At 39.2% G+C, this 18,071-nt stretch overlaps 1 protein-coding gene across 1 annotated transcript; it reads right to left on the bottom strand.

Annotated features, from left to right (window-relative positions):
• Nucleotides 1-2,501: 2,501 nt before the first annotated feature.
• Nucleotides 2,502-3,960, bottom strand: LOC141715175 (uncharacterized). Its single transcript, XM_074518654.1, has 2 exons — nt 3,119-3,960; nt 2,502-2,886 (listed from the first exon to the last, which is right to left on the bottom strand). The coding sequence occupies exons 1-2, from the start codon at nt 3,958-3,960 to the stop codon at nt 2,502-2,504; spliced, it is 1,227 nt and encodes a 408-aa protein (XP_074374755.1).
• Between the last annotated feature and the right edge of the window lie 14,111 nt (nt 3,961-18,071).

The raw sequence follows: 18,071 nt of genomic DNA, 5'->3' as shown, positions 1-18,071 counted from the left end.
GGTGCCATGACTTGGATATCCCCTTGAGTGTAACGATGTTTCGAAGCATCTTCATGATGAAAGCTTCTCTTCTGAACAGACCTGGTTGGGTTGTGATACAATATAGAGCTCATGTTCCTCATATAGTGAAGACAAATTCTCTTCATGACTCAAACCATAAATGGAATAAGAAATTTGTGGTCTTATAATGAAAGGGTGGAGACCGGGGAGCGTATTTTAGACGTGACTTCAGGAGTTCAGTTGACAATTCTCATTACATCCTTAACATTTCTGATGCTGAGCTTCTTGCCCGCGACCTCCTGATTGACGACGAAGGGAGAACCCCTTATTGGGAGTTCATAACAGAAACCAAGCTCGTCGAGGCTGGCATTTGCATCCGCTCTATAAAGGGTATTTATTTTCATTATACTTCAACTTTGTACAACTTTATTCTTATATATGTCTTATTTTCATCTCATTTCAGCTGCTGGGGCTCTTGATTCCAAGGTCAACAAGAGCAATGTGATTACATGAAGGATGGCTCGGGACGCAACCAAGCAGGCCAGAAGAAATTAAGACATATTTCCTTGAAGCGTCCCTAAGATTCCTTATTTCCTTGAAGCGTCTATCTGGCCAGAAGAGGACCAAAGACTTCGATGAGAGTGTAAGGTTCCCTTGGGAACCTTCTTGGAGTATCTCCAACAATAACTCGGTATTCGACAGTTTGGGTCTTGGCCTCGAGTGGTCGAGGAACTGTGTGACAACTCCCGACCTTCTACTTGTCTCCTCTAGGGAGAAAATTCTTGAGACCGAGATGCTGGGGGCTCACGCCTTATATCACGTACACTTCATCTTGTGTAAATTTTCGTTTAAGTGAACTCCTTTTAGAACTTGAAGAAATTTCATAGGAATCACCCTCACAGGGGGTCCTAGTCGGCCAAAAGGGCCTTATTTCATGCTGGTTGGTCAAGGCTGGTCGGCCTAGGCCTTGTGTTTGGGGATTCATCCCTTCGGACTTAAACTTTTTATAACTCCTTTTAACGATCTCCTTCTCAGACTAATGATTACTTCGCTGTGTCCTCCACTCAGAGCATAAAGATGATGAGCGATTATGCAGCCCTGCAGACTTCAATGAACAAGATGAAGATCTCCTCGGACGAGTGAGAGTTTAAAGCTCATGAAGCAGAGGGTAAGATTGCATCCTTGAAGAGGATGCGCTAAAGTTGAGGGGAAAAGAAAGAAGGAATGGAAAGACCTCGTGGACTCATACCACATATCCTCCTCGTTCACTAAGATTATGGATGATCATGGTGATAAGATGTGCCTTGTTAACCTGTACATAGGTTGGAAGAAGGGAATGAATGATGCTTATGGCATGCACCCGGACGTCATCGACCCGAGTCTCCTATCTTTCCCTTGGTCACTACCTGTTATGGACCCTTCCGGGAAGGCCTCCGGGTTCGTGCTCCAGACTCCCCATATAGGTTCTCAGTCTAGTTCCAGTCGTGGGGGTTCCGGTTCTAAGGGTAAGGCCCCATCAGCCCTTTATAGGAAGATCTGGGAGCCGGTTGTAAGGAGCAGCAACTCCTCCTCCTCCGAGGCTAGTTCGGACGAGGAAGAGGAGGGGGGATGAAGATGGACATGGAGCGGAGAATGGTGACAAAGAGGAGGGCTCTTCTGACGAGTGACTGATATGGCTTTGATTGCCATATATGGATTTATTTTTAGAACTTGTTTATTCGAACTATATTGGTTTGCAACTTGTTGGTCTTGCGGGACTTAACTCGTGATCCTTCGGGATCTTTATTTATGCACTTTATTTGATTTCATTTCATACTTTTTTTTATTTTCGGCATTTAGTCCTTTGGGACTTGCATTTTTTAGATGTTCATACTTAAATAAATTGGCAGACAAAATGATAAAAATAAACTTGCATAAATATATAATATCTCTGAGAAACGGGTTCAACCCTTACATAAGATGGTTTCGTCGACCTTATTTATAAACTTAATACTAAGTACTAGGAACACATCACAAATTTCCTAAATATAATGAACCTTCAGGTTTGAAGCGTGTGAAGTGCGGGGCACGTCATCACCGTTCAGGGTCTCCTACTTGTAGGATCTTCATCCTAATGTCTTTCTGACCTTATAAGGTTCTTCCTAGTTAGGGGCTACATTTCCTCTCTCCCCGACTCTCGATGCCTCAATCTTTCTTAGAACCAAATCTCCTTGCTGAAAGAACCTTTCTTTAACCCTTCTTTTGTAATAAAGGTAGGCTCTTCGTTGATGCTCTGCATTGTGGGCGTTGGTCTCATCTCTGACCTCGTCAATGAGATCGAGAGTGAGCCTCATGCCTTCTTCGTTGGTCTCTGGTTCATAAGCTTTGATCCTAGGGGATCCATGAGTGATTTCGAGGGGCATCACGGCCTGGGCTCCGTAAGCCAGCATAAACGGGGTAGCTTTAGTAGTCACTTTGCAGGTGGTACGATATGCCCATAGTATAGGCAGCAACTCATCTGCCTAAGTGTTCCTTGAGCGTTCAACCATTTTCTGAATTCCATCAAGGATGATTCTATTAACAACTCCCGCCTGCCCGTTTTCTTGTGGGTGGGCAACCGAGGTGAAGCGAAGCTCTATGCTGTTATCATCGCAGTACTTTATGAATTCTGCATTATCAAATTGTCGCCCATTATCCGTGATAAGGATGCGTGGGATTCCAAATCGGTATATCACATTCTCCCAGAAGAACCGGGCAATTTGCTTGGTGGTTATCTTGGCTAGCGCTTTAGCCTCAATCCACTTTGTGAAGTAGTCTATTGCTACCACAATGAATTTCCTCTGTCCCGATGCTACAAGAAATGGTCCAGGTATATCCATTCCCCACATTGCAAAATGGATGGGTGTGCTGATAGATGTAAGCCTCTCAGGGGGCTATCGTACTATCGAGGCGTGCCTCTGGCACCTGTCCTGTTTTTTCATATAAGCTTTTGCAACGGATAACATAGTTGGCTAGTAGAATCCCAGTCGGGCTATCTTGTGAGCCAAGTGTTGTCCACAAATCCCTTCATGGGATTATTTAAGCGCCTTCTCTCCTTCAAGAGGTCTCAAGCACTTCAGGTATGAAATAATAAAAGGACCTTTTATAGAGGAGGCCTTCAATAAATGAATATCTCAATGCTCTCACCGAAAGCTTGTGTGCCTCCTGGGCATCATCGGGGAGCCATCCAGTCTCTGAGTGGGTCTTGATCGGGTCTATCCAACAGCTTGTCACAACAACTGGTGCTATCAGATTTATGACATGAATAGTAGGTGTCTTCAGGACCTGGAAGTAGATACTCCTCGGATAGTTCTCGATTTCAGACGAGGCGAACTGGGACAAGGAATATGCCGTAGTGTTCTCCTCTCTCGGAATATATTCTCCGTACCATTCATCAAACTGAGTCAGTATTCCCTTTACGACTCTCAGGTACTTGCCCAGAGTATCATACTTGGCCTCAAACTCTCTGTTAACCTTAGCAACCACAAGTCTTGAGTCTCCACAGACCTTCAGGTTTTTGGACCTTACAGCTCTAGCCAAGCCTAAGTCGGCTATCAATGCTTCATATTCTGCTTTGATATTCATAGTTAGAAAGTCCAACTTCAAAGCATACTCAATCATAAACCCATCGGGGCTTTTCAAGACTAGACCTGCACCACTAGATTTTGTTTTGAACGCTCCGTCAAAATGGAGAACCCAACACTCTCTATGAGTCGTTTCTTTATCCTTCTCTTTTTCTCTTCCTTCTGGGGTTACTATCTCTTGCCCTCCGACTTCTTGGTCGTTAATGGTGCATTCGACCATGAAGTCTGCTAAAGTTTGAGCCTTGATGGCCATTCGAGGCTTGTACTTGATGTCAAATTCTTCTAACTCAATTACCCACTTGATGAGCCTTCCACTGGCCTTCGGGCTATAAAGAATGTTCCTCAAGGGTTGGTCCATCAGGACTTTGATCTTGTATTCCTGGAAGTATGATCTCAACTTCCTTGAGGTTGTAATGAGAGCAAGCGTGAACTTCTCCGTGGTAGAGTAATTTAACTCTGCTCCATGGAGGCCTTACTTACATAGTATACAGGCTTCTGGAGTTTCTGTTCTTCCTGTATGATGACTGCACTCATGGCTTGCTCAGATACCGCTAGGTACAAATAAAGGGTGTCCTCTGGACTTATTTTAGCCAGCAACGGGGCCTCAGTCATGTACTTCTTTAGCTGTTCAAAGGCCTCTTGGCTCTTAGCTGTCTATTCAAAGTTCTTCACCTTCTTAAGGGTTCTGAAAAAGGGCAAGCATTTGTCTCCAGACTTGAAGATAAACCTCCCTAGAGCCACGATTCTTCCTGTCAGCTTCTGAACATCCTTGATGGAGCGTGGTGGCTCCATGTCCAGGATGGATTTGATCTTGTCGGGGTTGGCCTTTATTCCCCTCTTAGAGACCATGTGACCCAAAAAATTCAAGATCCTACACCAAAAGCACACTTGGTGGGGCTTAACATCATCCTGTGATGCCTCATCACTTCAAATGCCTCACTCAGGTGGCTAATATGATCGTACTTGCTTAGAATTTTGACTAACGTGTCATCAATATAGACCTCCATGGTCTTCCCAATTAGATGGGAAAATTTCTTATTTACCAACCTTTGGTAAGTAGCTCCTGCATTCTTAAGTCCACAAGCCATAAGAAGGTAACAAAAGACTCCAAATTCAGTTCTGTAAGATACCTTGGGGGTGTCATCCTTATGCATTTTAGTCTGATTGTAACCACAGAAGCCATCCATAAAACTTAGCATCTCGTGTCCAGCAATGGTGTTGATCAGGGTATCAATCCTTGGTAGGGGTAGCAGTCATTGGGACAAGCATCATTCAAGTTAGTGAAGTCTATGCACATCCTCCACTTTCCATCGGCCTTCTTAACCATTACGGGGTTGGCCAACCATTCAGGGAATTGCACTTAGGAGCTTTTCGACCTCCTGTTTAATGGCTTCCAGCCTATTAGGGGCGTAAGTTCTTTTCTTCTACTTTACAGACTTCCGAGTTGGATCGACATTCAACCTATGAGTTAAAACGTTCGGGTCAATCCCAGGCATATCAGCTGTTGTCCAAGCAAACACATCACTGTTATCTTGTTGGAAAGTTGGCAATTTTCCCTTCAAGGGCTTATTCAGAGATGCTCCAATAAACGTGACCTTCTCCGGGTCTAAGGAGTCTATGGGAATTGGGACCAAGTCCCCTGCTGGCTTCCCTTGAAGTTCGTCATTCTCACGGACATCCATGTCTTTTATGGGGAGGGCCTACCCCCCGGTTCCATCGGGCCTAAGTGTTGCAACATAGCAACTGTGGGCCATTTTCTGATCTTCTTTCGCTTCTCCAACACCGTTCCTAGTTGGGAACTTCAGTACCATGTGGTAGGTTGAGGGCACATCCTTAAACGCATGGATCTCTGTTCTGCCCATGATGGCATCGTAAGTAGAGGCTTCCTTAACAACCTAAAAGTTCAACATCTCCGTGGCCTACCTAGGCTCCCCCCGGATAGTCACGGAAAGTTATATTGCGCCTTCGACTTTAGATTTAACATGGTTAAACCCGTAGATGGGCGCGTCAGATGGAGTTAGTTGAGAATCATTGTAGCTCATCCTTATGAATGTGTCATGAAAAAGAATATCCACGAAAGCTCCATTGTCTACTAGGACCGTCATAACAGGACAATTTTTGATTACCAGAGTGATAACCAGAGGATCATTCTGAGGAAATTTTAAACCTTCAAGGTCTGGGTCACCAAATTCAAGCATCATCTCTGACTTAGAACGCTTAGACGGTTCTCCAACAATGCTCATCACCTCTCTCGCATAAGCTTTTCGAGAGTTCCTCGTAGCCCCAGCTATTGTAGGACCTCCAGAGATCATATTAATTACTGGCCCTCGGGGCTGTGGGTTGCAATCTCTGTTGCTACCCCTTCAATCGTCATCTCTTCGGTCATTGTCTCTTTTTAGCTTCCAGCCTCTTCAGCCTTGGTGAAACGTTCGAATTTTCCCCTTCGGATCAAATACTTAATCTCATCCTTAAGTTGTCTACAATCGTCAGTATCATGACCAACATCTTTGTGGAACCTGCAGTATCGACTCTTGTCTATTTTCTCGGGGTCCCCTCTTAGTGGCTTCGACCATTTGAACTCTTTGTCCTTCTCAATTTCAATAAAGATTTCGGTCCTTGGAGCGTTCAACCTTGCATATTCAGTGAACCTTGGTTGCTGATTCTTCTTAAAAGAGGAGGAGTCAGAGCTTTTGCCAATTTGAGGATACTTGTCCTTGGCATCGTACTCCTGATCCGTCTTTCGCTTCATGTTTACAGCTGGTTCATTACCTAAAGCTGTCTTCTTCATACTTTCCTCCACCTTGATATACTTTTCGGCCCTATCCTGGAGCTGCAGCATACTTTCAGGAGGACATTTGTCCAGGGACATCTTAAAAAACTCGTCTTTAGTCCTTTGTTATAGGGCTATCTTAGCTACCTTGTCGTCAAGATCATGGACCTTCAAAGCCTCCTTCGTGAATCAGTTCAGGTAGTCTCTCAGGGACTCATGTGCTCCTTGGACTATGCCCATGAGGGAAGCTGAACTCTTCTCGTGTACTATGCCACTAATAAATTGCTTGATAAAAGCTTGGCTCAAGTTCTTAAAGGATCCAATAGAGTTTGGGGGCAGACGGCTGACCACCTTCAAGTCATACCCGATAGGGTTTGAGTAAAGGCCCGACACTTAATAGTGTCATTCACGAGTTGTCGCAACAGGGCATTAGAGAACATCCTGACATGATTAGCAGGGTCGCCATTACCATCTTATGCTTTGAGGTGGGCATCTTGAACTTTCTTGAGATGCGGGCATTCCTTATCTCGTCAGTGAATGGTAGGATTAGATCATCAATATCTCCAAATGACATAAGATCACTTCGATCAGCCCTTGGGACAACAACCCTTCTTGGTATTGGACCATCCAGGTCTATGATTGGAGGAAGATCTCTTTTCCTCGCAGCATGTGGAGGTCTTGGGGTCATGTGCGCATCCAGACTGCGCTCCAGCCTTTGGATCTCAGCTTCATGAGCTTTGATCCTCTCCTGAAAATCTTGGGGATTCGTCCCTTGAGTGCTCCTGGGCCGCTGGTTGGTACTATGCATTGGCTCTTTACCAGCACACCTCCTCCGTGGAGCGACCTCATCGTCCGATGATTCAAAGTCTCTATCAGAATAGGGTCCACAAAAATCTTGATCCTCTGGGATAGGAGACAAGCCACGTATGTATTGGGGCGTCCTCCTCGTGTTTCACTCCGATTAGAGTGTACACTCCCTCCAATTTCAGGATATAGAGGCATCCCATAAGGGGGCTTAGTGGTCACGATCGTCGATTATTCATCCCCAACGGGTTGAGGGTTCACAAGTGCATGTAGCTGCTGAAATTGGGGATTCATCCCTTGAGGGGCCGGGGGATTCGTCCCTTATGGCTGAGCCTCAGTTTCCCCTACCAGGCTTCCTCCTTGGGTGGAGGCATAGGTTGAGTGCAATTGTTCGTGATCGGACATAAGTGTTTGTTCCACTATTATTTGTATTCTGTGTGTTCACCATGGTTGTTGTAGTCTTCCCACAGACGGCGCCAAATATTGTGGAATAAAAACTAAAGTGCGTTAGTAAATAATGCTAAAGTGGCCTACATGCCTCCTTAAAGCCCCTCTTTCATGCATCTAGACATACAACAAAATGCTTAAATACCTTCCTACCATTCCTTAGTTCATCACTGCATAATTCTAAATGAACAACAGAATTCTGATTAGATTTTACTAACTCGGTAGCATAAGGTTCAAGCTCACTAAATTCAGTTATAAACCTTCCGATAAACTCATCCAAAGCCAACTTCCTAGCCCTTTTACATTTAAAAAAGGAAACATTGCATCTTAACTTAGTCTCTGCATCAGATTTCATATCCTTTACCTTATAGTCAACTTTATTTAAAATTCTAGATTTGAAATGGGAAGCCAAGAATCTTGTCGAACAACGAGCATTATTAAAAATTCTAAAATAGTTATGCTCTTCCAAAATAGTTTTGACACATAAACCAGGGTTAATACCATCTTTTGTCACTAATAGTAAGAAAGGACACCCTTCCTCGCACCTCACCCGGATCCTAGAGGGTTCATTTTTTTACATATTTTAATATAATACCCCTGGAGATACCATACTTTGCAACTGCCGATCGAACTTCAATAGCATTGGCAAATGTCATCCCTAGCGTAAAAATTGGCATATCATCATTCATTGAAAATTTATTTTTAAAATCCTCTAAATCACCTTCATCGCTAGATACTTCATTTTTATCTACTGTATTATATATTTCAGCTTTAAATTCATCATCATTACTCTCTGAAGTATCACTCCCAAAGTATTTTTTATTATCACTTTCAACCACCCTTTTCTCACTCTGTCCACCACTGGCTCTTGTTTTCACTCCGCTTTGTAAAACTTCGTTAGTATCACGTTCACCCCCGGAACCAGCCCCTTGCTCAACTACCTCTCCTGTTATAAATATATTAGTTTGAGCATCACAATATTCAATAAATCGATGTAACCATCCATCATCAACGTCATCACTTACCGTATCCGTTTGTTTCACCACATAAAAGTCCATACCAGTATTTTCGGGACTAAGTACATTTCTTAAATTTTTAATTCCAAAATCATTTTCAATTAATATGTACATATTATTATCTTCCACTATGTGCTCTCTACCGTAAACTATCTTGATATCTATATACCCGCATAAAGACTTGAATTCATTAACAATATCAATGAAATTCAAAAAATCAACATCAAAATCTTTTTGTATGTCCACATACCTTCCAACATATGTCATTTTAGGCTTGTATATCCATTTTCCACTAAAGTGAAAGTACAAGTCCACATAGCCAATCATTCTGCACTGAACAAATACAAGATAACAAGTTTAGTACAAAGTCTTAACAACATAAAACAATAATATTTTTATAAATACATGTACATCTTGTCTCTCACATATGATGAATAATTGAATATAAGCAAAGAATTAATAAGTAAGAATAGCACACTATATGTTTGATATAATCTACCAAAGAAACTTGTTCAACTTTGATCAATAATTTACACAATCACAATGAAACAACTAAAACTTTAATACCTGTGAATCCTTTCGCTTTAGAGATTTTGGGAGAACAAAGTGAGAGATTTTGAGAGGGGAGTGGGTCTCTTTCATGTAAAATTTCCCGCTATTTTTTTACCTAAACAACCGGGAAAGATGTGTGTAATATACTGGATCATGGGATCATGTTTGGTATATGATCAGGTAACCCCATTAACTCAATCCTGACGGCGAGGGATTTTTTGAACCATTATTTTGTTTTTCTGGGCTTAATTGATCCTCTTTTAACCATGGGAGTAAATTTTCTCCTAGAATTAAACTACAGGGGGTTATTCGCTCCTTAACCCATATTTAAAAATAATTTAAGATTTCATTTCAGAGACGGTAACATTTTTGATAACTATAATTTTCATAATTTTTTCTTTTATAATCATGTTTGTATCGAAAATGAGAACTTCTATAGCCGAAATGATTGATTTATAAGCTAGACTACGGAGTTAAAAAACTTATTAACTTCCAAAAAATTTGAACTTGGCACTTTCAATTTTTTTTACACTTTTTATAATTCGTTATATGTAAACTAGTAAATTGAGTGTGAATAATAAAAAGGTGAAGAGATAAAATACGATATGGTCAATTTTATCTTACTTCGCGATGGAACAACTCCTACAAAATCTGCTCACCCTTCATCTAGACTTTGATCTCTTTTATAGACTCAAGATTTTTCTTCACCATTAAAAATGAACTTCTGATAATGGGTAGAGAAAACTTCATAGTACTAAGTATTTATCTTGGATCTTAACTAAAAGTTAATTTCTTGAAACCTACTAGACTAATCGTGGAACCTAACTCCATGTTACTTCTCACAATCAAAATATAACCCTCATAAAATAATTTTGGAGCCTCATAAACAGCTAACTACTCGAAACTATGCAATAAATCTTACGTAGATATTGTTACTCTACAATTGTGCTGGTATTGGATTTTAAGTGTTAGATTTTTGGTATTTACTTTTTCACATGTAACTCTTTGGTATTGTTTCAAGTAACCAATAATTGGGTCTTTAGAAAAAGATCAACTAGCTTCATATTACCTTACTAAAAAGTTTAAATAATTAATATTATGACTTAAATTTTATTTAAGAAAGAAGGATTGTTCGAAATTGTATATTGTGATATTAAACTAAGGACGACCATAATAAATTTGAAATAGTTGATCGGACATTAAATATAAACGTGACTAAGAGTAAGACACACGTTAAAGGACTAACTACTTGTTGTGTGCACGTGTATGCAATCAAGTAAGTTCGTATGTTATATTAAATCAAAAAAATAGAAGCATTTACGTGTAATAATAATAGCCGAATAAATATATTAAATGACCTAATATAACTTAATTTGAATGAATCGAGTATGTTTTAAAAAGTATAAGTCGTTTATAAAAATTTAACAACAAATAAACTTAAGCGCCTTTAAAACAAAGAAACGAGTTTCCAAGATTCGATATAGAGACTTCGTTTATATTGTAAATCTAGTTATACGAATATTTTCTCTAATTCAAGTTAAAGTAATTACAATTTAAATAATCAAAAAGTTCACTGATCTGGGCATTGGCAATCAAAAAACAAATACAACGACTACTCTATATCTACCAACCACATTGGACTGGTAATGGGTAATGACATACCCTTAGAATTGATATGCTTACACAGTATGATACTGTTATGATAATATCTCCACAAATTTTTTTTACTTTATGAGGAACTAGCAGACGCCAAACTTTTTTACCCACCAGTTTGAGTAAATGTTAGATGTTTGATGATATCAGAGTTTGTCCTCAGTTTCTGTAATAGAAAATATTAGTGTTTGTCTTCATATCAGTATTTGATGGATTAGAGTTAAATATCAGAGTTTACTTATCAGCATTTATCATAACTGGATACCAAGAGAAGATCGATTTTGTTGTGTGGAGGTAATATATGCAGAGATATGTCGGTATAGGACTTTACTTATTTGTTGCAATCAACAATATGATGTGTATTATGTTAGATATTGAGCGTTATAAAATGTAACACGGGGGGGGGGGGTGAATGTATTTTTTGGATTTTTCTTGGTTTTAAGCTTTATGGATTATGATTTTAACAAAGCAGTTTAAGAGATGTAGATATTATGTTTAACAGAATGAACACAAACATAATATATCAAAAACTCACTTAATTGTATTAATCAATTTTGTCTTACTACGAATATGTGTTCTTAAGAAAATAAGAACTCAACTTCTATTTTGAAAGAATAAAAGAAAATCTAGATCTGTTTGTTACTTGTGAACTAAGGACCCGTGCATGCTTTATAGACTAGCAACACGGGTTTAAAAAACTTGTACTAAAATGTACTAAACCAAATTTTAAAGCAATCTTGTCTATTTTTTTTTCCGGTGTTAGCAAATCTGTGCAGAATCTTGCAGGTCTGTGATCATCCTTTGTTCAGTTAATCTTAGCCCTTGATCTTGTATTCTTCAAGCTGCTTTTGTAGACTTTCCAATTTAGTGAATGAATTATTTGTTGACTGATAATCTTGAATCTTGAACTTGTCTATATTCTGCATTTGAGATAGTATGTCGAGATCTCCAATTGTTCTATAGATAAGTGACATATCGATAAGTATAATGACTTATCGATATCTCTGAGTTCTCTATAGATATATTTAACTTATTGAGGTCTCTTGTTCTTTACATGTGAAATGACTTGTCGACATGTCTGAGATCTCTAAATGTAGATATGACTTGTCGATATCTCTAAGATCTCTATATGCATAATTTGAATTATCGATATATCTGAGATCTTTACTTGCAGAAATGACTTGTCGATATCTCTAATTCTCTATATTTTCATTTGACTTATTGATATCTCTGAGATCTCTATATACAGAAATGACTTGTCGATATCTCCAGTTCTCTACATCTTCATTTGACTTGTCGATATCTATGAGACTTCTCTATAAGCCATTTTGGACTTTTCTACAAGTCATTTTGGACTTCTTGAATGACTTCTCGATATAACTTGATATGTGATTTGTCGATATCTTGGCTTAGAACATTTTTCATAGAACAGACCTATTCAACTCCAAGCTTCTACATATCTTCTCTGAGGCATGATCATGACTTGATCTTCTTCCAGAGTTTATTTCTTGAGTTGAAAATATTCACAAAAAAATCCCCCAGTCAAATCTACTAACCATTTTTACAGATTCAAGAAATACAATTACAGAATACATAATTGATTATCAAACAACTAAATCTTATGGCTGTCAATGTGACTTAGTCTTATTATTGTACATGCATGTCTTGCACAACATATTATATTTCTATATTCATGTTTGTCATATCTTTAGGTTGATTTTATAATAGTGCATCACATAAACACAATCATTCATGTAACCTAACAGCTTTCAATGATATCAGTTCATCATTTGAGAGAATACTTTGTAATTGCTCAATAATTTTTGTTTATCAGTACAACAAATGTTCTTCATATTACTATGTGTTTTTTGAATTGATTGTTATTTACTGTATTCAACCAGGCTTCATAATTTTTCCAATTTTTTCAGAAATTTTCTGGTACCTTTTTCAGATTTTTGATATAATTTATCAAAATAATTTATTTCAACTAGGTTTAAGAAATAATTTTGAAATATAATTTCCTAATTTTTCTGAAATTTTAGAATTTTTTCCTTTAGATTCCCTATTTTTTGGAAATTTGTAATTATTTTCCCATTTTGACCTATTTACAAATTAATTTAATAAATAGAAAATAGGCCTCATGGTCCTTTGCTTCCTAGGTGTGGGTAACCTCCCGCCTTGGGGACAAGATTATAACCACGCCTAGGAATTATGCTTCCTAGAATTGGTTTAGGCTCCCACAGTTTCAACTCCTTCCTATGCGTGGGTAACCCCCACCTAAGAGGCTAGGCTTTAATCACGTATATGAATTATGTCTCCTATGTGTGGTTTGGCCCGTATATATATTTCCCCACTTTTTCATGTTGTCATACTTCCTAGGCGTGGGCTACCCATGCCTAGGAGACAAGACTCCAATTACGCCTAGAAATTGTGTCTCTTAGACGTTGTTAAGACCTTTTTTTTTAATTTTAATTTATTTCTTTTTACAAAGAAACTGGAATTCTTCATTCATCCATAATTTCAAGGCATGGGTAATCCCCGCCTAGGAGGTTAAGTTTTAATCACGCCTAGTAGTTGTGCTTCTTAGGTATTGTTACATACATTTTCATTCTCCATTTTCTTTTATAAAGAAAAGGACTCTTACTTTGCTCATAAATTTTAGGCGTGAGATACCCCGCTTAGGAGACTTGGTTTAAACCGCGTCTAGGTTTTATGCTTCCTAGAAGTTGTCCAATATCATTTTATTTTCCCTTTTTTCTTTAAATAAGAAAAGAAATTTCTTTTTTGTTCATAAATCCGAGACGTGGATAATCTAGATGTGGTTTAGCCTGCTTCAACACTATTTTTTTGGGTCTGGAAGGTTCTAGAATAATCTAGACTTGTACAGAGTTTGCTCAAATTTCAAATTCATGGGCTTTCCGTCTTGGATGACTGGTAGACCCATTTTCTTCGGTCCATTTACCTCCCACAACCGGTGTTTGACCGGGTAGTAGAGGTTATATAAGGAGTTGAGTGTGAGTTCATTTCTCACACTTCACTTAAGCAAAGTTACTATACCAAATTTTCTCCTCAAGCATCTTTGTTCTCTCTCCTTTGCAAGGCAATTTTCGGCGTTCCCAACCACTGCGAGTTCCACCATTTTATGGGATTTTTTGAAGATTTCATTTGAATCTTCATCTTCTTCGCTCCATCTTCAAGCTTTTCTTTGTTTCAAGCCTTCATAGCAAGAACATCAATGACGGACTTTAATACTTTCCACTCTCAACCTTCCCAGTATGCTGCTCGCCCACTAGGGCTAATCGAGGTAAAAAATCCCTTATTCATGCTTCTGTAATTTCACTTAGGGATATTTTAACTGAATTTGGAAAAACCTTTCCTGACATGCTTCACTTAGATGCATATAATTATCCCTCTAGATATGATTTTGAATAAGTATGTGTTTTTGCTCATCTTTTTGATATTTCCGCACCTTAGAGGCCCGAGGCCCCATGCCCAAATGACAGGGCTTGCTACCCTAAATCTGAGGCCATACATATCTATAAAGAAAATCTTTATTCAGGATTTCATTCTTCCCCCCATCCCTTTATTTTTCTTTTATTGGTCGAAACCCATGTATGTCCAACCCAACTCACACCCAACGCTTTGAGTTTTATTTATTCATACATGGCCCAATCTCGTAAACATGGCTTCGAGCCCAATGTATATGTTTTTTTATACCTATTCAATTTTGTAAATGCCTTTGATGATCAAGGTTAGGTTAAGATTGTTCATAGGAGTCTGGCCTGCTCTTGCTTTCTTTCAACCCTGACTCTTATCCTGACTGAAAAAGTGAATGGTTTTATATTGACCTAGATGCCGAGGAAGGTTAGGACCATTTTCAGGCCTAACTTTTTCAAGAGTGTCGATAGTTCTTTAAAGGGATTAAAATTGGGCATAGATGAAGATGCGATCAAGGCCATTACAACTGATAATTTGCATCATTATGCTCTCATCATACCGAGGGAAATTTGTAAACTTAGGCCTTAGCGACTTGGGTCCCGGCGATATTTCTCTCCCCTTCTAACTCCGTTGTTTACTCTTTTTGCTCTAGTCTTTTTACCAATATTCTTGATTTTTTGTAGCTAAGGCAGCTTTGGACTCCATTTTCCATGCTGGAGGTATGTGCCAGTCACAGGAAAACTGTTGAGACTCACCGCGAGAAGTGGGTGAGAATTGGGGACGATCCTTCTGTCACTGTTAAGTAGGCCATGCCTACCTTCATATCTGAGAGGCCACTTAGCCTCGATGAGGACACCGCTCCCTTTGCTGTAACATGGGGTTCGTAAAGGAATGATATTATGGTGGGGAGATCAGAGGCCGTAGCTAACTAGTCCGAGAGTGTGGTTATGCCGCGTTATCGGGCTGAGATTGCAGAGTCTTCTGATGACTTGCATATTAAGCGCCTTGGCGCTTAAGCTGTTGCTTCAGTATATTTTATTGCTTTTATCTTACTTTTATAACTAACTTTACTTACATATTTTTATATCATTTTACTTTATCATAATCTAACTTGGTTTTGCAGATGAACACCTATCTTCAGACTGCTCTTCATAACATGAAGGAGATGAGGGCTAACCTGACTATCTACGAGAGGGATAGAAACATGTATTTCAAGGTCTCGGAGGTTAACTTTACCCGCTGTCGTGAAGTGGAAAAGGGAGCTTGCAGAAGAGAAGGAGAAGGTTCATAGATTGGATCTAGCTACTCATAGGGGCCATTCTGAGATGATCGCTGAGTATTGGGCATCTCAGGACTTTCAAAATGTCATGAATGCTGAGTATGACGCGAACTTCCCAGATACTTTCACTACTTGCTGGGAGCAGGTCGTGGACCAAATTGAGAAGAAGGTTCCGGGAATGACCCTTAGAGAGTATACAATGCTCCCATTCCGGGGCATGGGACTCCCAATAAAGAGATTCGGGAGTCTTCTATGGATTTAACTCTAAGGACTTCACCTGTTCGTGCTTCTTAAGTTGAGACCATCACTTCTCCTCTCCAGGATGTGACTCATATGGAGGATGACCTTATTATTCCCCCCACTACTACTACTGATGGGGGAATGATGATGATTTCCTTAAGGACTTATATGTTTAGCTTATCAGCTTTTATTAGCCTTTCATGGAATTACTGTACTTGGTTGAACTTTTTCGATGACTTATATTGTATCTTGAGTTATCAATCTACGTATCTATTTCCTTTAATATTTCCCATGTACTTAGTTTTATATATTTCATGTTTTCCACACATTTGAGATAATAAAACCATAAGGAAAACTAAAAAGAAAATGAATTCGTAAACCAATAGTCTGGATGTTAATAAAATGGGTTCAACCCTTACAAAATAAAATTGTGCCTAAAGGAGCCAAAACTCATGGTTTTAGTGAACCTTATTGCTACTTAATAGTCCTAATAACATAACGATTCCCTAAAATGAAATCATATGTAATAAATCTTCAAATTTTGTGCATGCCAAGTCCTTGGCACTTCTTCTCCCTCTATTATCTCGAACTTGTAGGATCCTCGCTTTTGGACGCTTTTGACGTTGTATGGGCCTTTTCAATTTGGGGTTAAATTTTCATTCTGCCCTACTCTGGATGATTCAATCTTCCTTAGGACCAGGTCACCTTGCTTAAAGAATCTTTCATTCACCCTCAAGTTAGAAGGAAACTTTCTTATGATATTTCACGGTTTTTGCATGTGCTTCATCTCAAACTTCATCTATCAAATCCAGAGCTAGCCTCTGCCCAACCTCCTTTTCTCCAATATCATATGCTTAAATTCTTAGAGAATAATGTGATATTTCCAAGGGGACAACTGTCTCGGCTCCATAGGCTAACATGATGGGTGTTGCTCCTGTAGTTACCCTATATGTGGTTCTATATTGCCAGAGTATCAGAAGTATTTCATATATCCAATAGTTCTTGGATTTCTCATTCCTTTTCTTCAACCCGTCAAGGATAATCCGATTTGCTACTTCTGCTTGCCCGTTGGCTTGAGGATGGGCAACAGAAGTGAATCGTAACTCGATCTCATTTTCTCCACAATACTTCTTGAATTTCTCATTGTTGAATTATGTTCCATTATCGATCACTAAGATACGGGGAATCCCATATCTACACATTATATTCTCCCATTGGAATTGGTCAACTTGTTTGGTTATGATTTTAGCCAAAGGCTTAGATTCAGTCCACTTGATGAAGTAATCAAATACCTAATAACTGGTGCATGCTTTTAACAACAATCACATTTCTTCACATAGTCTTTGGCATCTCCATCATCTCTCGCCAATAAAAGCTAAAGCGAGTAATCTTGCAAGCTAAAGCTCTTCCCTTTAAGTTTTAACCACGAATACCTTCGCGTAACTCTTCCGGGGCTAATCGTGCATCATCAGGCCTGAGATATCTAAGATATGGAACCACAAAGGAGCCAACCTGTTTGAAGGTGGGCCTTAATGGGGAATAGGGTCTATTCATGATCCTCCAAACCCAATGGGGACTACCAGCTTAACATCAATGCTTCGTGTCTTTAGAACACAAATATACACACTTCCAGAACTATCTTCTACCTCCGAGTAGGCAAATTTAGACAATGCATCAGCCTTAGAGTTTTCCTTCCTTGGGATATACTCAACATGAAATTCATTAAATTGATTCATCATAACTATCACAAATTGCACGTATTTGGCCATGGTTTCATCCCTTGTCTCAAATTTTCCATTGAATTGGGATACCATAAGCTTTGAGTCTCCACAGACCTTCAAGTTTTTAATCCTCAAGGTTCCATCTAGGCCAAGTCCTGCGATAAGGGCTTCATATTCTGCCTCATTGTTCGTAGTAGAAAAATCCAACTTCATGAAATACTTAATTAGAAAACCATCAGGACTTTGTAAGACCTATCCATCTCCACTTGATTTTGTTTTTGATGTCCCATCAAAATAGAGCACCCAAAATTCCTTGTTTTCAGCTTTCTTCTCTTCATCCTTGTTATCCATACATTCCCGAGGTATATCTCCCCTGATACTTCTTGGTTGTCGATGGTACAATCAACCACGAAGTCATCTAATGTCTAAGCTTTGATCGATGTCTTAGGCTTATACCTGATATCAAACTCCCCAGGCTCTATAGCCCATTTGATTAGCCTTCCACTGGCCTTAGGACTATGAATGATGTTTTCAATTGTTGATTTATTA

Source organism: Apium graveolens, chromosome 3 (genome assembly GCF_009905375.1).
Source record: "Apium graveolens cultivar Ventura chromosome 3, ASM990537v1, whole genome shotgun sequence".
Lineage (NCBI taxonomy): Eukaryota > Viridiplantae > Streptophyta > Magnoliopsida > Apiales > Apiaceae > Apium > Apium graveolens.
Note: the sequence above shows the minus strand (reverse complement) of the source record. Positions and strands in the feature narration are given on the sequence as shown.

What these genes read in the sequence shown, in the direction of transcription:
- LOC141715175 (XM_074518654.1), bottom strand. Translation starts at nt 3,960, where the DNA reads ATGGACCAACCCTTGAGGAACATTCTTTATAGCCCGAAGGCCAGTGGA. An exon ending in GAAGGCCTCCTCTATAAAAG is followed by an intron (nt 2,887 to 3,118) that starts GTCCTTTTATTA and finishes TACATCTATCAG; the next exon opens with CACACCCATCCATTTTGCAA.